Raw genomic sequence first — 21147 nt, 5'->3', positions numbered from 1 at the left:
GCAATGTTTTAGATAGATAATTACTTTATTCATCCCCGAAGGGAAATTGTTTTGTTGCAGCAATCTGGTACATACGAATATTGTAAAATACAATAGAATAGAAATAAAAGTAAAAAAAAAAAAATATCTGGGTATAAGACATAAAGTAAAACACAACGGAACTTGGGCACTTAGAAATAAAGCAGGAGATAAAAGCAAGATAAATAAATAGTAAGGTGCAGTGGCAGAGGCATTATATAATAACAATGTGCAATAGTGTATAATACTCGTGTATAGTACTACTAATAATGGTAGCAATAATATAACAATAACAATATGGTAGCAATATACTTGGGATTTGTGTAGTTTAAGGTGCATTTTACGTATTAAATAAAAATATTTGAAGCGCGTTTTGTAGGGTGTTTACGGTAACTCTCCATTCCCCCTCTGCCACGCCCGTCTATTCCAGTCCCTTCGGCCGGCGACGTCACGTCCGGTCTCTTACGATTCCCCACCTCGTCGCTGCAGCATGGCGGACGCCGGCGTGTTGGAGTCGCTCCTGCGGCGGGTGGAGGAGGCGGACGGCGGCGTGGACAGCCTGGACGTGGCGTCCGGCCTCGGGGTGGACCACCAGGTCGTCGTCGGGGCGGTGAAGAGCCTCCAGGCCGCCGGGGAGGTGAGCGTTCCCCGCTGAGCCGCGGCGGAAGTCCCGGTGTGACGGAATGACTGACGCAACACGAGAATTACTCGCTTTTTAAAAATTGAATGGATTAATTAGTTATTCACTGAAGCGGCGGGTTTGTTATTTCTGGGGGTGAAAATTATCTAGAATTATTGTTGATATAGGAAAAGTTTAGTAGCAAGTTGAGGTTTGTCGCTGTTGTCATGGTAACTCAAGGTTTGATATCAATAATTGGCACGTAAATAATGCAAACCTGCAAATTAGAAGATCTAAAATAGTTGTATCTGTTACACTTATGTTCGAACTTCTATTAATTTTAACTTTGTGCAGCACTCAACATAGTTACAAAGTGCTTTTACATTGAAAACCACAATAAAATTTGCAATAATAAAATACAGAGATCAGAACAACAACAAAAGACGTTGAGTTTATAAAAGCCAAACGATAAAAATGGGTTTTAAGACGAGACTTAAAACAGGATCACGAGTTTGCTTGTATGAGCTCCTTTTGACAGGGAATTAGTAGCATTATTAGTATTATTAGTATTATTAGTACGAGTTCCCGTCACATTTTAGTCCAGAAGTCACAAACAGTGAAAATAGTCCAATAATAACCGTTAAGTTGAAACTTGTTGTTGTGATATGTGATGAAAATGTCTTGCGTTTTTCAGAAAACCAAGCAATTACTAAAGGAATTGACTTTAATGAAACGTTTTTGCTGCAAAGTACAGTGGAATGTCTCAAATCAGCCTTTGGCAGCTGTTGCATTCTGGGAGTTTCTACAGACTCGCCCTGACAGCGGGGCTTTAACGCATCAGTGTCTCATCTCAGTGTCTCTACTCTGAAGAAATGTATTTCAAATATCAATGTTTACTTTGCGATTTAATATGTTTTCCCTGCTTGTTTGGACGGGAGCCTCTTGCTGGCTTCATATTCCCCCGCAGGAAAACAAACTTAACTCACGTGACTTTGGAGTAAACAAATCCCCTCCAGGCTTCCATAGAAGTAATCTCCTGTTTAATTCCTCTAATTTATAGTTTTGACCCCCGGCGGTCCATAGTTGTGTTTGATCAGAAGCCATTAGAGCACAGATAAGGCTTTATCACTCTGACAGAGCTCAATATTGAATGTTTTGATTAGTTCTTTATTGACGTGTGTGTTCTTGATTATTTTAATGCTTTGACTCTATTTTCCTGTCGGACGAGCTTAGAAAACCATGAAAAGGCCTTATGAAGTGAGAAACAAATGAATCCCTGAACATAAAAAGCCACAAACTGTTAAATATTATTTATAGTGGATCTCGTGCGGCGTTGGATGCTCGGAATTACAATATATATTTAGTTTGACTGTGTGTGCTCAGACTCTATTGGTCAAAATGTAGTATTTTACTGTGTTTTTTATCCCCCGCCGTGGCCGATAGGCCCCGAAGGGGGATCTTGAAACAGTCTCCGTACGTCCGTACGTCCGTCCGTTGGAACGTTTCTACCTATATCTCGGCAACCCCTGGGCCCACAGTGACCAAACTTCACATGTGGATACATCTCAGAGGGGGAAGGGATACTATGGTGACCTTGACCTAATTTGCATATTAAGTAGGTCACAGGGTCACGAAGTGCTTAAAAACACATTTTGGGCTCTGGAGGCCTAGGTTTTTGAGCTAGGGCTCTGAAATTTTATACACACACGAGACACACTCCAGGGATAACCTCCAGTACACCAAGTGACCTGACCTTGACCTTGAAGATTGGTAGGGTCTGAAGTTTGCTCGTCATGGTTGCACAATACATGTATTTTCATATAAACATTTCTCCTCATTTCTCAGCAGTTCCTGGGCCCACAGTCACCAAACTTCACACATGGACACTCCACCTGGGGAGAAGGGGCACCATGGTGACCATGACCTAATTTGCATATCAGGTCACAGGGTCACTAAGTGCATAAAAACACCTTTAGGGCTCTGGAGACGTATTTTGACATAGCTTATGAAGAAGACCTTTCAGATTCTACATAATTATCTACTAGGACCCATGGAACACCCTCTAGTGTACCAAGTGTGCTGCCTTAGAGCTGCTTTGTGAGAAAATATAAAGCCCTCCGGCGGGGGATTAGCCCAGCAACGGTCTTCTTGTTTTTTTTAAACATTTCAAAATCACTGCACTCGTTTGGAAGCACAAATACGTCGTCATCATGTGGGGATTGTAAATCACATGTCGTTTATCTGATATCCGTGTAGTTTTATTTTCAACAACTCCGGTTGAAGTTGATGGACCAGTTCGATGACGTCATCGTTCCGACTCCAAACGCCTGCGAGTTGTAAAGTGAGGGCGGCGCCGGCGGCGGCCATGTTTGTTTCCCTGTGCTCAGGTCATCTCTGCAGAGCTGCGCTCCTCCAAACACTGGGAGCTGACGGAGGAGGGCGAGGACATCGCCCGGCAGGGCAGCCAGGAGGCCCGGGTGTGGGGCTGCGTCCCGCCGGAGGGTCTGCCGCAGAGCGAGCTCATGGTGAGGGGGGGGCGGGGCAAGGGGGGGGGGCGAGAAACCCGACATTTACCGGTACCTCTAGGAAAATTAGCGACGTCATTTAGCACCTGTTGGTGTGTTTGGCGTTTAAAAAAAAAAAAAAGAAATCCTATCAGGAGAGCACAGCGCCACACGCTGGTACACCAGAATACTACTCTTTTATTTTGAAAAATGACCAGATTCTCTTGGTTACGTCTCGGTCACCTGAGCGCCAAACGTTTAACCCACAAGCTAGCAAAATGAGCGAAAACCAGACGTGTTTGGAAAGTTTCTGTTGGAAGGGGAAAGGGTGAAGAGACGGAAGAAGAGCCGACAACTTCCTAAGAAAAATAAAGTTTTTAACAGACGGTACCAGGAGTTCTAGTTGAAGTATGGATTGATGGCGACAGGTGATTCCCAGAGACCAAACCCGCTAACAGCTAGCGGCTAACGGCTAACGGCTCTAACGAGGCAATGAAGCCTTCAAAACTGCTCCGCCACTTGGAGACCAAGCACCCTGGATTAAAAAACAAGCCCCCGGAGTATTTTTTATAACGTTTCTTGTTTTTATAATTAATTTTATTATAATATATATTTCTTTATTATTTATTATATTCGCCATGTAAACAATCTACGACCCCCCCCCCCTCGTCCGCAGTCCAATTGTCAAGCATTGACCGGTCCGCGGTGATCAAAAGGTTGGGGACCACTGGGTTAACGTCATAACTCGCCCAGTTATGGGGAACTTTATTTTGTAGAGAGGAAGTAGTTTTGTTGTCCCGCCGTGTGTGAAGCTTCCAGGGAGACGAGAGGGAAAAAAAGCGTTTGTGAGACGTGTTGGAATGAAGGAGGAAGTTTCAGTTCCTTGCTTCACCTGCTCCACACCTCCAACCTCTTATTTTGGTAGTACAAGTATAAGTACATCTGTCTCTTATTGTATTTTATTTATTTCTTGTTGTCAAAAGATCGAGTGCAGTACTACAGTTTATTTTTTACTACTACATTACAAGATATTCTTATATATTTGACAGGAGAGTCTTTTTTTAAAACACGTTCAATAAGAGACATTTAAAAAATAAAATAAAAATAATGTTGATGTTGTTTTTCCATGATGAGAGTCTGACTTTCACTCTGACCCGTCTCTGTGCAGAAAATGTCCTTTGGGAAAATCGGCTTCAGCAAGGCGATGTCCAACAAGTGGGTCCGAGTGGACAAGACTCAGGAGGGCGGCCCCCGGATCTTCAGAGCGGTGAGCCCCCCCCCACCCCCCCCCCCCCCCCCTTAGCTTTCCCAGTCAGATCCGTTGGATCACAGTTTGAGGTTGGTCTCTGGTTTGTGCCGTCAGGTGGAGACCGTGGAGGACCAGGTGAGAGACAAGCTGCTGCAGGTGCAGGGAGGAGAGACGACCCGGCTGGAGGAGAAGGAGAAGAACGAGCTGAAGAAGAGGAAGCTGCTCTCCGAAGTGTGAGTCCAGAAAACCAGCCCAGTGCTCTTTAACCCAGAGTTTCTCAACCTCTGGTGTTTCCTCCAGGTCGTCAGCTGAGCCGGGGGAAATTATCACATTTCACATTTTTTTCAAAAAAAAAAAAAAAACCTTTGCTCTCACAGCGACAGTGTGTTGCAGAGTAATCATGTATAAATACTCTTCACCACTAGAGGGCAGCACAGAACTTTGCCGGTGAAATGTAAAGTGACAGACGTCAGTGTGGTTCATCTCCACCTCCTGCTACCATCTTGTATCAAAGTACTGTGTCAGTGACAGTGATGGAGAAGTTTTTGAAAACCAGGATCTCAGCTCTTCATCCATCAGGTCCAGGTTTCACACTGAGGGAGGCACTATTAAAAAAAGTCCTTGCTTTCTGGATTTACTGGATTCCTGTTGATAAAACTTTGATGAGAAAGACTTTATATTGTTAATAGAGGCTACAGAGTTTCACATTTTCAGGTGGAGGTGTGACTCCAGAGTTTTCCAAAGAAAAAAGTGTGTCTCGGCTCAAAAAGGTTAAAAAACACAGATTTATGCAGCACGCAGTACCACCGCCCACCAGTAGGGGGCTGCAGCCGGTTGCTTCTATTTCAGTGCTTCTATCATGATTTCAGCCATTTTTTTTATCGTGAAAGTGAAGTTTTGTGTGTGTGCGTGTGCGTGTGTGTGCGTGTGTGTGTGTGCGTGTGTGTGCGTGTGCGTGTGTGTGTGTGTGTGCAGCACGGTGAAGTCCTACTGGGTGTCCCGGGGCAGCAGCTTCAGCACCACCGTCAGCAGGCAGGACACGGAGCTGAGTCCGGACATGATCGCCTCGTGAGTTCCTCCCGTCCGCCAACACAAACACGCGTCCGGTTGCCGTGGCGACGCCGTCGGGCCGTGGCGGCGCCGCCGGGCAGCGAGGACGCAGAGCAACCGCGGCCCCAGAAAAGGGGACCGGTCCAGAGACCGGACCGGTCCTAAAGGCAGGGCAGCACAGACGTGTGTGCGTGTGTGTGTGTGTGTGTGTGTGTGTGTGTGTGTGTGTGTGTGTGTGTGTGTGTGTGTGTGTGTGTGTGTGTGTGTGTGTGTGTGTGTGTGTGTGTGTGTGTGTGTGTGTGTGTGTGTGTGTGTGTGTGTGTGTGTGTGTGTGTTTTTTTGTGTGTGTGCGTGTGTTTTTGTCTGTGTGTGTGTTTTTGTGTGTTTGTCTGTCTGTGTGTGTGTTTGTGTGTGTGTGTGTGTGTGTGTTTTTGTCTGTGTCTGTGTGTGTGTGTGTGTTTTTGTCTGTGTGTGTGTTTGTGTGCGTGTATGTGTCATTCTGTGTGTGTGTGTGTGTGTGTGTGTGTGTGTGTGTGTGTGTGTGTGTGTGTGTGTGTGTGTGTGTGTGTGTGTGTGTTTTTTTTTGTGTGTGTTTTTTTGTGTGTTTTTTTGTGTGTGTGCGTGTGTTTTTGTCTGTGTATGTGTGTGTTTTTGTCTGTGTGTGTGTTTTTGTGTGTTTGTCTGTCTGTGTGTGTGTTTGTGTGTGTATGTGTGTGTGTGTTTTTGTCTGTGTCTGTGTGTGTGTGTGTGTTTTTGTCTGTGTGTGTGTTTGTGTGCGTGTATGTGTCATTCTGTGTGTGTGTGTGTGTGTGTGTGTGTGTGTGTGTGTGTGTGTGTGTGTGTGTGTGTGTGTTTTTGTCTGTGTGTGTGTGTGTGTGTGAGTGTTGCTAGCTGAGGCGTGACGCCCCCCTGTGGTGTTGTTGAGGCGTGACGCCCCCCTGTGGTGTTGTTGAGGCGTGACGCCCCCCTGTGGTGTATCTGAGGCGTGACGCCCCCCTGTGGTGTATCTGAGGCGTGACGCCCCCCTGTGGTGTTGTTGAGGCGTGACGCCCCCCTGTGGTGTATCTGAGGCGTGACGCCCCCCTGTGGTGTTGTTGAGGCGTGACGCCCCCCTGTGGTGTTGTTGAGGCGTGACGCCCCCCTGTGGTGTATCTGAGGCGTGACGCCCCCCTGTGGTGTTGTTGAGGCGTGACGCCCCCCTGTGGTGTTGCAGCGGCAGCTGGAGGCAGAAGACGTTCAAGCCCTACAACTTCCAGGCGCTGGGCGTGGCGCCGGACTGCGGCCACCTGCACCCGCTGATGAAGGTGCGGACGCAGTTCAGGCAGATCTTCCTGGAGATGGGGTGAGCGGCGGAAACACGGCGGCGTTTCCTGTTTCCTGTTTCCTATTTCTTGTTTCTTGTTTCCTGTTTCCTGTTTCTTGTTTCCTGTTTCCTGTGTCCTGTTTCTTGTTTCCTGTATCTGGCTTCCTGTTTCTTGTTTCCTGATTCTTGTTTCCTGTTTCCGGTTTCTTGCTTCCTGTTTCCTGTTTCCTCTTTCCTGTGTCCTGTTTCCTGTTTCTTGCTTCCTGTTTCCTGTTTCCTGTGTCCTGTTTCTTGTTTCCTGTATCTTGCTTCCTGTTTCTTGTTTCCTGTGTCTTGCTTCCTGTTTCCTGTTTCCTGTGTCCTGTTTCTTGCTTCCTGTTTCTTGTTTCCTGTTTCCTGCTTCCTGTTTCTTGTTTCCAGATTCTTGTTTCCTGTTTCCGGTTTCTTGCTTCCTGTTTCCGGTTTCTTACTTCCTGTTTCCTGTTTCTTGCTTCCTGTTTCTTGTTTCCTGTTTCCTGCCTCCTGTTTCTTGTTTCTTGTTTCCTGATTCTTGTTTCCTGTTTCCTGTTTCTTGTTTCCTGTTTCTTGTTTCTTGTTTCCTGATTCTTGTTTCCTGTTTCTTGTTTCCTGCTTCCTGTTTCTTGTTTCTTGTTTCCTGATTCTTGTTTCCTGTTTCCTGTTTCTTGTTTCCTGTTTCTTGTTTCTTGTTTCCTGTTTCTTGTTTCCTGTTTCTTGTTTCCTGTTTCCTGCTTCCTGTTTCTTGTTTCTTGTTTCCTGATTCTTGTTTCCTGTTTCCGGTTTCTTGCTTCCCGTTTCCCGTTTCCTGTTTCCCGTTTCCCGTCTCCTTGACGACGCGTGTGGTCTGTGCAGCTTCACGGAGATGCCCACCAACAACTTCATCGAGAGCTCGTTCTGGAACTTCGACTCTCTGTTCCAGCCGCAGCAGCACCCGGCCAGAGACCAGCACGACACCTTCTTCCTGTCCGGTGAGTCCAGAGCCACACCCTCCCCCGCTGCTTGCTCTCTTTTTAACTCGTTCATTTCAGGCATGTTGCATTTAATGCATTTTGTGCCGTCACATACGTTTTTCCAAAACACGCGTCCCAAAAAACACGGACTGTATTTTCCACACTACAGATCAGAGGTCAGTGACCTTTAATGCTCAAAGAGCCATTTTTAAAAAAAAGTATTATGTGTAAATAGAACAGTAACAATTTTATCTAACATAGAAGACGTGTATATACTTATATCTCTGCACATGTACAATATTCCAACATATATAACTCTCATATACGCGTCTCTCCACTCTGGTCAGAGTGAAGCCGGTTTGCAGACGTTCACATAAAGTTATTTTGAACCGTGGTTTCAGACCCGGCGCTCGCCCTCCACTTCCCTCAGGACTACCTGGAGCGAGTGAAGAGGGTCCACACGGAGGGCGGCTACGGTTCCCAGGGGTGAGAGCGGTTCTGCTGCAGAACACACACACACACACACACACACACACACTGAGTGTGTGTTCACTGTCCTGCAGCTACAAGTACGACTGGAAGCTGGAAGAGGCCCAGAAGAACCTCCTCCGGACTCACACCACCGCCGTTAGCGCTCGCATGCTCTACAAGCTAGCCCAGCAGGTGGGTCCAGGAGAACCCGGTGAAAGAGAGCGGCTTCCTCCTCTACTTCCTCTGCTTCCTCCTCTGCTTCCCCCTCTACTTCCTCCTCTGCTTCCTCCTCTACTTCCTCTGCTTCCCCCTCTACTTCCTCTACTTCCTCCTCTGCTTCCCCCTCTACTTCCTCCTCTGCTTCCTCCTCTGCTTCCCCCTCTACTTCCTCTACTTCCCCCTCTACTTCCCCCTCTACTTCCTCTACTTCCTCCTCTGCTTCCTCTACTTCCTCCTCTTCCTCCTCTACTTCCTCTGCTTCCTCTACTTCCTCTTCTACTTCTTCCTCTGCTTCCTCCTCTACTTCCTCCTCTGCTTCCTCTGCTTCCTCTACTTCCTCCTCTTCCTCCTCTACTTCCTCCTCTGCTTCCTCTACTTCCTCCTCTTCCTCCTCTACTTCCCCCTCTACTTCCTCTACTTCCCCCTCTACTTCCTCTACTTCCTCCTCTGCTTCCTCTTCCTCCTCTACTTCCTCTACTTCCTCCTCTACTTCCTCTGCTTCCTCTACTTCCTCTTCTACTTCTTCCTCTGCTTCCTCCTCTACTTCCTCCTCTACTTCCTCTGCTTCCTCTACTTCCTCTTCTACTTCTTCCTCTGCTTCCTCCTCTACTTCCTCCTCTGCTTCCTCTGCTTCCTCTACTTCCTCCTCTTCCTCCTCTACTTCCTCCTCTGCTTCCTCTACTTCCTCTTCTACTTCTTCCTCTGCTTCCTCCTCTTCCTCCTCCTCTACTTCCTCTGCTTCCTCTACTTCCTCTTCTACTTCCTCCTCTACTTCTTCCTCTCTACTTCTTCCTCGCTACTTTCTTTCTACTTCCTCCTCTACTTTCTTTCTACTTCCTCCTCTACTTTCTTTCTACTTCCTCTCCTCCTCCCTCTCTCCTCTCCTCCTCCCCCTCTCCTCCTCCCTCTCTCCTCTCCTCCTCCTCCCTCTCTCCTCTCCTCCTCCTCCCCCTCTCCTCTCCTCCAGCAGAGTGTGAACGTTCCCTGTCCTCCACCAGGAAACCTTCACGCCCGTCAAGTACTTCTCCATCGACCGGGTGTTCAGGAACGAGACCCTGGACGCCACCCACCTGGCGGAGTTCCACCAGATCGAGGGCGTGGTGGCGGACCGCGGCCTGACGCTGGGCGACCTGATGGGCGTCCTGCACCAGTTCTTCACCAAGCTGGGTCAGTGACGGCTCCTCTGATTGGCCGGCCGGGGTCCTCGTCCCCCGGAACCACTTTAGACAAGACGGGAGAACCTACTGGGTTAAAAACGTTCTGGAACCCCGGAACCACTTTAGACAAGACGGGAGAACCTACTGGGTTAAAAACGTTCTAGAACCCCGGAACCACTTTAGACAAGACGGGACGACCTACTGGGTTAAAAACGTTCTAGAACCCCGGAACCACTTTAGACAAGACGGGAGAACCTACTGGGTTAAAAACGTTCTAGAACCCTGGAACCACTTTAGACAAGACGGGAGAACCTACTGGGTTAAAAACGTTCTAGAACCCTGGAAACACTTTAGACAAGACGGGACGACCTACTGGGTTAAAAACATTCTAGAACCCTGGAACCACTTTAGACAAGACGGGACGACCTACTGGGTTAAAAACGTTCTGGAACCCCGGAACCACTTTAGACAAGACGGGACGACCTACTGGGTTAAAAACGTTCTAGAACCCTGGAACCACTTTAGACAAGACGGGAGAACCTACTGGGTTAAAAACGTTCTTGAACCCTGGAACCACTTTAGACAAGACGGGACGACCTACTGGGTTAAAAACGTTCTAGAACCCTGGAACCACTTTAGACAAGACGGGAGAACCTACTGGGTTAAAAACGTTCTAGAACCCCGGAACCACTTTAGACAAGACGGGAGAACCTACTGGGTTAAAAACGTTCTGGAACCCCGGAACCACTTTAGACAAAACGGGACGACCTACTGGGTTAAAAACGTTCTAGAACCCGGGAACCACTTTAGACAAGACGGGACGACCTACTGGGTTAAAAACGTTCTAGAACCCAGGAACCACTTTAGACAAGACGGGAGAACCTACTGGGTTAAAAACGTTCTAGAACCCTGGAAACACTTTAGACAAGACGGGACGACCTACTGGGTTAAAAACGTTCTAGAACCCAGGAACCACTTTAGACAAGACGGGAGAACCTACTGGGTTAAAAACGTTCTAGAACCCTGGAAACACTTTAGACAAGACGGGACGACCTACTGGGTTAAAAACGTTCTAGAACCCTGGAAACACTTTAGACAAGACGGGACGACCTACTGGGTTAAAAACATTCTAGAACCCTGGAACCACTTTAGACAAGACGGGAGAACCTACTGGGTTAAAAACGTTCTAGAACCCTGGAAACACTTTAGACAAGACGGGACGACCTACTGGGTTAAAAACGTTCTAGAACCCTGGAACCACTTTAGACAAGACGGGAGAACCTACTGGGTTAAAAACATTCTAGAACCCTGGAACCACTTTAGACAAGACGGGACGACCTACTGGGTTAAAAACATTCTAGAACCCTGGAACCACTTTAGACAAGACGGGAGAACCTACTGGGTTAAAAACGTCCTGGAACCCTGGAGCCCAGGGTCAAAAGTCATTGTGGGTCAGTCACTGTAGCTCAGACGGTCAAACTGGTTCTGAATCTGTCCACAGAAAACCAGGTAGAACCGGTGGAACCAGGTAGAACCAGTTGGAACAAGTGGAATCAGGTAGAACCAGTTGGAACGAGTAGATCCAGGGGAACCAGTTGGAACGAGAAGAACCAGGTAGAACCAGTTGGAACAAGGTAGACCCAGTTGGAACGAGTGTAACAGGTGGAACCAGATAGAACCAGTTGGAATGAATAAAACCATGGAGGACCAGGTGGAACCAGGTAGAACCAGTGGAACCAGGTAGAACCAGTTGGAATGGGAAGAACCAGTGGAACTAGTTGGAACAAGCTAGAACCAGTTGGAACTAGTGGAACCAGATAGAATTAGAGAGAACCAGGTAGAACTAGAGAGAACAAGATAGAACTAGAGAGAACCAGGTAGGACCAGTGGAACTCAGCCAAGATGCAGCATGAAAACCATCAACAACCAGAGAAAAGCCTAGAAAGCCGTTGACTAAGAGTGAAATAACGAACAGATGATTCATAAGTACAAAGAAAAGACAAACAGCTGAACTGTTAGAAACTCAACCAAGTTCCACTAGTTGTCCCTCGTTATTAGTCACAAACCTGTTTAATCAGTTAACATGAAGTGTTTGTTGGTGTTTTGGTCTCTTCGTCCCGATCGGTTGGTTTTAATGTGTGAATCTAAAATCTTTAAAAGAACCTGAACTGTGAACTAAAACCTAAAAACTCTCGATCCACGAAAACCGTTTGAAGTGAAGATGACTGATCGAACAAGCTTCTCCTCAGCCGCTAATATAATATAATATAATATAATATAATATAAAATAGTAGAAGAATGACGATAACAGTCATGAAGCTCCGGTCGACTGGTTTCCCTCACACAGAATCTGGTCCAGGTTCTTCATTCAGACCTTGAACGTCTTGTTTGTCTTGCAGGAATCACCAGACTGCGCTTCAAGCCGGCCTTCAACCCGTACACCGAGCCCAGCATGGAGGTGTTCAGCTACCATGACGGTACTACAGCACTCAGGAGGAGGAGGAGGTGGAGGTGGAGGTGGAGGTGGAGGAGGAGGAGGAGGAGGTGTTGCCAGTGAGACGCTCCTCCGACCAGCGTCTGGAGCTTCGGGATGTTTTCCACCTGGTAGAACGTCACAGTGAAGCAGACGTCTTGTTTGGAAAGGCTTTAGAAATGTTTCATTTAGGTTCCACTGCTTGTCCTTCAACGGACCAGTGGAGAAGGTCTAGTGGACCAGCTGAGACCAGCTGAGACCAGCAGTCAGACCAAACCACAACAAACCTATCATCATCAAACTACTTTCTTCTGTCTACTTTTGTTGGACTTTGGACTGAAACGCTTCGTGACGACGGTTCAGTGGTTCAGTAGGAATCGTTTGGTTTCATGTTTTAACCTTAAAGGTGTTTCAGTCCTCGTCGCTGGTCTGTGGGCTGAAACATGACCAGTTTCCTGGTATCATGATTCCATGGTCTCATGGTTTCCTGGTCTCATGATTCCATGGTCTCATGATTCCATGGTCTTATGATTCCATGGTCTCATGGTTTCCTGGTCCCCTGGTCTCATGGTCTCATGATTCCAGGGTTTCATGGTTTCCTGGTCCCCTGGTCTCATGATTCCAGGGTTTCATGGTCTCATGGTTTCCTGGTCTCATGGTCTCATGATTCCATGGTCTCATGATTTCATGGTCTCGTGGTTTCCTGGTCTCATGGTCTTATGATTTCATGGTCTCATGGTTTCCTGGTCTCATGGTCTTATGATTCCATGGTCTCATGGTTTCCTGGTCCCCTGGTCTCATGGTCTCATGATTCCAGGGTTTCATGGTTTCCTGGTCCCCTGGTCTCATGATTCCAGGGTTTCATGGTCTCATGGTTTCCTGGTCTCATGGTCTCATGATTCCATGGTCTCATGATTTCATGGTCTCGTGGTTTCCTGGTCTCATGATTCCATGGTCTCATGATTTCCTGGTCTCATGGTCTCATGATTCCAGGGTTTCATGGTTTCCTGGTCCCCTGGTCTCATGATTCCAGGGTTTCATGGTCTCATGGTTTCCTGGTCTCATGGTCTCATGATTCCATGGTCTCATGATTTCATGGTCTCGTGGTTTCCTGGTCTCATGATTCCATGGTCTCATGATTTCCTGGTCTCATGGTCTCATGATTCCAGGGTTTCATGGTTTCCTGGTCCCCTGGTCTCATGATTCCAGGGTTTCATGGTCTCATGGTTTCCTGGTCTCATGGTCTCATGATTCCATGGTCTCATGATTTCATGGTCTCATGGTTTCCTGGTCTCATGATTCCATGGTCTCATGATTTCCTGGTCTCATGATTCCATGGTCTCATGGTTTCCTGGTCTCATGGTCCCCTGGTCCCCTGGTCTCCTCTCAGGACTGAAGAAGTGGGTGGAGGTTGGGAACTCTGGGATCTTCAGACCAGAGATGTTGCTGCCGATGGGACTTCCTGAGGACGTGTCTGTGATCGCCTGGGGTCTGTCCCTGGAGAGGTACACACACACACACACACACACACACACACACACACACACACACACAAGCATCTCAGTCTGGATTCAACTCTACTTTAAGAAAAAACCATTAAACTGACTGTAAATACAATAAAGTTTAATTTATTAAAGTTCAAAGTTCATCAGGCCTTTATGACGACGAACTACCTCCTATGATGTTTTCTCTCAGAGAGTAGTGGATTACATTGGATTACATCGGATTAACAAAGAGCAAACCCGGAGAAACTCTTTTCAGAAAGTCCATAAAAACTCAAAAAAATACACAACGATCGATTTTCAACATTTTTATAAATGTAAAAAACTGTTGCCTTGACGACAAAACACTGTGTCCCACAGACCCACCATGATCAAGTACGGCATCAACAACATCCGGGAGCTGGTGGGACACAAGGTCAACCTGCAGATGGTCTACGACAGCCCCATCTGCCGCCTGGACTCCTGAGACCCCCCCCTACAGCCCCCCCCCCCCCCCCCCCCGCCTCACCTTCATTCAAATCAAAGCTCCACTTTGTGATGTACAGACGTCTTTTTTTTTTATCACAGCTCACCCCCCCGTCATAAAGAACCCTGTACAGTCAAATCTCACTTTTGGACTTTGTCAATAAACAATAAAGATTTTTTCCAGCCAACATTTTGTCTTTTCTTTGCCGTTATCAGCATTTTTTCATGGTTCGTGGCTCAACGTACAGACGAGGCGTTCAGGGACACTCCAGTTTACAATCATTTGTCCACTTCCAACAACTCGTTTAGATTTTTATACCAACATTAATTGATGAGGATGATTGTTAATTGGTTTATTAATATTCTTGGTTATTTCAGTAAGAGTGGCGTCGCCGGCACAATGTCAAGCAACACGATGATTTTCTGTCTCATTACTTGAGTATTTTTTTATCTATTTTATTCATTATTTTACTTTCCAGCAGGTTGAATTGTCAAGATGTTTCAGAAATGTTTGAAATCTCTGGTAAAAAACAATCTGACCATTTAGAGGCGTCGACGTGTGGAAAGCAGGACAGAAGGATGTTTCTCAGTATTTTCAATAAAGTGTTTAATCTGACCGATGTGACGTTAAAATAAGATGTGACGTTAATATAAGATGTGACTTAATATAAACTGTCTGGAATCAGAGAAAGCATGAGGTTGGTGTTTCTCCTCCAGCTCGGTGTTTCTTCCCGCCACTGCTGGACTTCCTGTGCAGGTTCCTTTACGTCGTGGCTTTTCTCTCCTGGTTTAACCATCAAGAGGTTTTTTTCTCGGCGCAGATCTTTTAATACCTGCAGGTCCTGAAGCTAAATCCACCGAACGCTTCGGAGCAACGAGCCTCGCGCTTCTGCCTCAAACGGCTTCAGACTCTGGATGAACTCGCTAAGCTGCTGCTGACCAACACGTCTGTCCACCTGTTTACCTGTTTACCTGTTTACCTGTCTACCTGTCTACCTGTTTACCTGTCTACCTGTCTACCCGTTTACCTGTTTACCATCCCGCTGCTTTATTTCCATCAGTCCTGAGCTCATTTCTCCAACTTTCCATGATATTTTTAGCGTTTTCCTCTCCGTCTGTGTGCGATTCTGCGAAGGGATTCCCTCTGTGTGTGTGTGTGTGTGTGTGTGTGTGTGTGTGTGTGTGTGTGTGTGTGTGTGTGTGTGTGTGTGTGTGTGTGGGATTAGACATGGTGTGTACGTGTGGAACGACAGGAACTCCGTTAAGTCCCGGTGTTACCTCTAATCCTTCTCAGTGAGTTTCGGCGAAGCAGCTTCGAGTCTTTTTTCCCCTTTTGGCTTTAAAAACAAAGTGTGATGATAAAAATCAATCTGCTCTCTCACGTTACAAAAAAAAAACTTTATTTGTTCGCCGGTCGGGCGCAGAGAACATCCAGACCCCGGAGGCGTTCAGACGTCGTGTGAAAACGACAGACGAAGGATCTTCATGGTTTCTGTGGGTTTTTTTCTCTCCTCCGGTCTGACGCTCCAGACGGAAACATGGCCGCCACTCGCCCTCCATGTCATCGCTCCCCTCCCGGGGGTCAGAGGTCAGAGGTCAGAGGTCAGGCCCGGGCTGAGGGAGAACGCCGGCGAGCCGTGGCTGGAGTTTTGGGAGTGCGGGAAGAAGGAGGGGATGTAGGGGATGGCGGCCAGCAGCAGGGGGCTCATCTGGGCGCCGCCGCCGTCGTCGTCGTGGGCCGACAGCGGGATGACCACGGCGTCCTGGTCCCACACGTGGAAGGCGTTGTGGGCGAAGGGGTGAGGCGGCGGCGCGTGGCCGGACGCCGCGCCCTGCTGGTGGCTCTCCACCTCCTTCTCTTCGTCGCCGGTCGGACCCAGGAGGCACTCTGGGGGGGGGAGGGGGAGGGGGGGGACAACGGCCGCCATGTTGAACCTCAGACCTCCACAAACACCCTTCAGTATGGAAGTAAAACTGTGTCATCAGATTCTGAATTTGAATTTCTAACTGAATTTTTTTACCATTGAAATCAGACTTTGAATTTTAAAAGCTGTCGAATTTCAAGACGCATCTTTTTTTGCCTCTGATTTTTTTTCAACATCTAAAAATATTCAGTATCTAAAAATTGAGCTGCAAAAAAATTCAGCTGCAAAAAAAATTCTGCCGCAAAAAAATTCAGCTGCAAAAAAATTCAGCTGCAAAATAATTCAGCTGCAAAAAAAAAATTCAGCCGCCAAAAAAATTCAGCCGCAAAAAAATTCAGCTGCATAAAAATTCAGCTGCAAAATAATTCAGCCGTAAAAAAAATTCAGCTGCAAACAAATGCAGCTGTAAAAAAATTCAGCTGCAAAAAAATTCAGCTGCAAAATAATTCAGCTGCAAAAAAAAAATTCAGCCGCAAAAAAAAAATTCAGCCGCAAAAAAATTCAGCTGCAAAATAATTCAACTGCAAAAAAAAAATTCAGCCGCCAAAAAAAAAATTCAGCTGCAAAAAAATTCAGCTGCAAAATAATTCAACTGCAAAAAAAAAATTCAGCCGCCAAAAAAAAAATTCAGCTGCAAAAAAATTCAGCTGCAAAATAATTCAGCTGCAAAAAAAAAATTCAGCCGCAAAAAAAAAATTCAGCCGCAAAAAAAATTCAGCCGCAAAAAAATTCGGCTGTAAAAAAATTCAACCGCAAAAAAAATTCAGCCTCAAAAAAATTCAGCCGAGATTTGAGCGAGAGAGAGAGAGAGAGAGAGAGAGAGAGAGAGAGAGAGAGAGAGAGAGAGAGGTTGAGCGCAGAGGAAGAATCTGACGCAGAAATGATTTTTGAGCGCAATGTCAAGTTTTTCTTTGCGCAATTTAAATATTTCCTCAAAATGCTATTAGTGTTCTTCCACAATTCATTTTTTTGCGCTCAAATTTTCCCGTCGCTCGCTCAGAATTTTGGCACAAATATATTAACCCCATAGAAGACGGTCGTCTCATCATCATCGTCCTCCACAGTCATTGTTTGTCAAACTAGCTTGTGAGCAGGAGCGTTTCCATAGCAACTGGCCAAAATGAACCTGTCGAGGCTTGTTTGTTTGTTTGTTTGTTTGCATGGTTGCTTCGGGAGGTCTGTACTGTATACATGGAAAGATGTATCGTTTGAATTTGTGTATTCTTACTAGTTATCATATAATCAGTCCAGTTCTTGTTTCAGTACAAACATTTGGTTTGTTTTGACACATTATTATTGTTGTTGTTGTTGTTATTGTTTTTGTTGGTGATACACACTTGGAACTACTATACTTTTAAAATGAGTGATTAAAATTCACTAAAAACAACTTGCAAGCATTATATGTGACCAGCTGAATGAAGTTTTTCTTTGTGTAGCAGGTTTTTAATCTACATTCATATAAAAACTGTAAATCCTGAGTTTATCTTACCGAGATAGTGTGTACACGTGTACACGTGTGTGTTTTTATACACTCTATCTGAACAAAGATATTAATAGACATATGGAGACAAAATTGCATGTATGTATACTTTTTGTTTATAAATGTTTATACAGAAACAAACAACTGATAATAATGACACTGATTGTGTGTGTGTGTGTGTGTGTGTGTGTGTGTGTGTGTGTGTGTGTGTGTGTGTGTGTGTGTGTGTGTGTGTGTGTGTGTGTCCCGCCACCTGTGACGTCAATGGCCAGGTCCTTGATGAGGTGACCCACGATGGCGTACGCCACTCCGACCACCACGAGCGCGGCCATGAGCAGGTAGATGACGGCCTTGGGCAGCGGGATCAGGTCGCGCGCCACCGGCCTGTACTGCCGGTAGAGCGGCTCGTCCCCGGGGGAGGAGGAGGAGAACGGGGGGAACGGGGGGCCCGCGGCCGGCCAGCTCCACTCGCTGGCGTTGAAAGACGTCATGGCTCCAAGCGGCTCCGCGTTTCTCTCTAAACCGGCAGATTACGCGTACAAATCCACGTTGGTGCGTAAATTCTTAAATCCTGCAAAGAAATAAAGAAAAGAAAAGAAAAGAAAGACTTTTTAAAATGTTGAAATAGAAGAGACATGTCGCATCAACAGTGTTAAAGTGACTTTACCATGAGCGGTGGTCGTGAGGTCTCAGCGCGCCGCTCCTGCTCGGTCCCCGGTGACGTGCGTAATGCGCACCGGCTTTCCTCTCCTCTTCTCTTCTCCCCTCCTCTCTTCTCCCCTCCTCTCTTCTCTCCTCCTCTCTTCTCTCTAATCCCCGCACATTACCGAGAAGTCTCCCGGTGAGAAAAGTCAATCGGGTCCTTTCCCGATGCAGCGCCGCTATTTCCAGACCCTCCAGAGCAGGAAACGCACTTTTACGCACGAACGAAGGTCTTAAATTGAGTTGGTCGCAAATCCGTGGACTGCAGTGACGTGTGGTGAGGCTCCTGGCTGGTGAGGCTCCTGGCTGGTGAGGCTCCTGGCTGGTGAGGTTCCTGGCTGGTGAGGTTCCTGGCTGGTGAGGTTCCTGGCTGGTGAGGTTCATGTTTGGTGAGGTTCCTGGTTCTTGGCTGGTGAGGCTCCTGGCTGGTGAGGTTCATGGTTGGTGAGGCTCCTGGCTGGTGAGGTTCATGGTTGGTGAGGTTCCTGGTTCCTGGCTGGTGAGGCTCCTGGCTGGTGAGGTTCATGGTTGGTGAGGTTCCTGGTTCTTGGCTGGTGAGGTTCCTGGTTCTTGGCTGGTGAGGTTCCTGGTTCTTGGCTGGTGAGGGTCCTGGTTGGTGAGGTTCCTGGTTCCTGGCTGGTGAGGCTCCTGGCTGGTGAGGTTCATGGTTCTTGGCTGGTGGGGTTCCTGGTTGGTGAGGTTCCTGGTTCTTGGCTGGTGAGGTTCCTGGTTGGTGAGGTTCCTGGCTGGTGAGGTTCCTGGTTCTTGGCTGGTGGGGTTCCTGGTTGGTGAGGTTCCTGGTTCTTGGCTGGTGAGGTTCCTGGTTGGTGAGGTTCCTGGCTGGTGAGGTTCCTGGTTCCTGGCTGGTGAGGTTCCTGGCTGGTGAGGTTCCTGGCTGGTGAGGTTCCTGGTTCCTGGCTGGTGAGGTTCCAGGCTGGTGAGGTTCCTGGTTCCTGGCTGGTGAGGTTCCAGGCTGGTGAGGTTCCTGGTTGGTGAGGTTCCTGGTTGGTGAGGCTCTGCCTCCTCTGGACTCACATTTACAATGTAAGAAGTGAAAAGAGTTTCTTATTTCACTTTTCATCCAACAACATCAACTGGTAAAGCTTCATGTCATCAACATTCCTCTTCCAGTCACACTGACAACAACATAAACACAAACATAAACACAAACATAAACATAAACACAAACATAAACATAAACACAAACATAAACACAAACATAAACATAAACACAAACATAAACACAAACACAGGAATGTTTGTCCTACAAAGAAAGTGTCTGTTACAGAGATGACAGAGCTCCTTCTTGTGTCCAATCAATTCATATTTAATATAAACTAATTAAAGTATAAAGATGTGTGCAGCTCTAATTTAATTTTGACCTTCAGTAAATATTTCTGTTGTTTTTCAAACTTTCAATTCTGGTGCTTTCATCAATCTTAATAAAGGTTGTCTATCAAAATGATGATAAAGAAATTATTATAGGATAAAACTTTAGATATCACATGCTTGACTTTTACTGATCTTACTATCTTATTTAAAAATACAAAAACAGAAACTGTCTCAATGGCGATTAAGACCAAAGTTTAGTTCAGGTCCGCCCCCTAGAGGTGAGGCTGGGTACTGCCTGCCTCGCTGGCTGTATATTGTCTGCACTTTATTGTGACGATCAGCAGGAAGGACTCTCTCACACACACACACATACATAGTACTCACACTCAAATCACAGAACAAAAGTGAAACTATGATTCCACAGAGACACAAAACTCAGAAAACAAGAGCAGAACCATAAAGGATCTTTCATCATTCCAGCTGGAACTTGAACTTTTCAAAATAACGGTGAGACAAAAACAGTATATTGTATTAGTGGAAATATTTTCTTTTCCGTTTTGATCAGTTTTAGCTGTTTACTCTTTTGAGGTTTAATTCATTTTTAAACTTCACTGTAAAACATGCTCACTTCAACAAGTTGTAAATGATCCTGCACTTATAACGTTTTGTTTTTTTTAGCTGTTAAAGTCTTGAAATTAATTTGTGTTATTGTCTCAGTCTCTCCCTTTCTGCTTTCTCTGGAGGGAAACAGGAACGAAGCAGGAAGTGAAGTTTCTAATAATTCCTCCGTTCTGCAGGAAAAACATCAAAGATCTTGGCGGAGTCTCAAACCCATCTTGTCATCAAAGCTTTATTCCGTTGATTCCCCCAAATAAGAGAATTCTAACAAGGTTTTCTGCGGAACACAGCCTCTCGACTGGAGGCTCATTCAATCATCAGAACATTTTATTTTGGTGAAACAGGAAGTATTGAGCCGTTCTCAGTGTAGCTGGCGACCAGAGAGCCTCCGAAACGCAGAGAGAACATAAAACTCTTTATTTTAACACTTTCAGTCCAAATCTGCAGAAAACTAAGAAACTTTAAGGAGTTGAGTTGTGTGACGACGATCTCCACTGGCCCCTCCCACTGGCCCCTCCCACTGGCTCCTCTCACTGGCCCCTCCCACTGGCCCTTCCCACTGGCTCCTCTCACTGGCCCCTCCCACTGGCCCTTCCCACTGGCTCCTCTCACTGGCTCCTCCCACTGGCTCCTCCCACTGGCTCCTCTCACTGGCTCCTCCCACTGGCTCCTCCCACTGGCTCTTCTCACTGGCCCCTCCCACTGGCTCCTCCCACTGGCTCCTCTCACTGGCTCCTCCCACTGGCCCCTCCCACTGGCTCCTCCCACTGGCTCCTCTCACTGGCTCCTCTCACTGGCTCCTCCCACTGGCCCCTCTCACTGGCTCCTCCCACTGGCCCCTCCCACTGACTCCACTCACTGGCTGCTCCCACTGGCCCCTCCCACTGGCTCCTCCCACTGGCCCCTCCCACTGGCCCTTCCCACTGGCTCCTCTCACTGGCCCCTCCCACTGGCCCTTCCCACTGGCTCCTCTCACTGGCTCCTCCCACTGGCTCCTCCCACTGGCTCCTCTCACTGGCTCCTCCCACTGGCTCCTCCCACTGGCTCTTCTCACTGGCCCCTCCCACTGGCTCCTCCCACTGGCTCCTCTCA

The 21147-nt window shown here is 47.0% G+C and overlaps 1 protein-coding gene across 1 annotated transcript; it reads left to right on the top strand.

The window, feature by feature from the left end:
* Window positions 1-489: 489 nt before the first annotated feature.
* On the top strand, window positions 490-14177 carry farsa (phenylalanyl-tRNA synthetase subunit alpha). The gene is made up of 13 exons (XM_080511339.1): window positions 490-655; window positions 3025-3162; window positions 4310-4408; window positions 4505-4623; window positions 5366-5458; window positions 6654-6782; window positions 7614-7729; window positions 8113-8197; window positions 8275-8374; window positions 9400-9568; window positions 11958-12035; window positions 13422-13536; window positions 13894-14177. Exons 1-13 carry the CDS (start codon window positions 509-511, stop codon window positions 13997-13999), a joined length of 1494 nt encoding a protein of 497 aa, XP_080367465.1. The 5' UTR covers window positions 490-508; the 3' UTR covers window positions 14000-14177.
* Window positions 14178-21147: the final 6970 nt, after the last annotated feature.

This window comes from Blennius ocellaris (assembly GCF_963422515.1).
Source record: "Blennius ocellaris genome assembly, chromosome: 16".
Classification (NCBI taxonomy): domain Eukaryota; kingdom Metazoa; phylum Chordata; class Actinopteri; order Blenniiformes; family Blenniidae; genus Blennius; species Blennius ocellaris.
This window is presented reverse-complemented; position numbering and strand designations above follow the sequence as displayed.

What these genes read in the sequence shown, in the direction of transcription:
- farsa (XM_080511339.1), top strand. Translation starts at nt 509, where the DNA reads ATGGCGGACGCCGGCGTGTTGGAGTCGCTCCTGCGGCGGGTGGAGGAG. An exon ending in TGCCGCAGAGCGAGCTCATG is followed by an intron (nt 3,163 to 4,309) that starts GTGAGGGGGGGG and finishes GTCTCTGTGCAG; the next exon opens with AAAATGTCCTTTGGGAAAAT. An exon ending in TGGGGTCTGTCCCTGGAGAG is followed by an intron (nt 13,537 to 13,893) that starts GTACACACACAC and finishes TGTGTCCCACAG; the next exon opens with ACCCACCATGATCAAGTACG.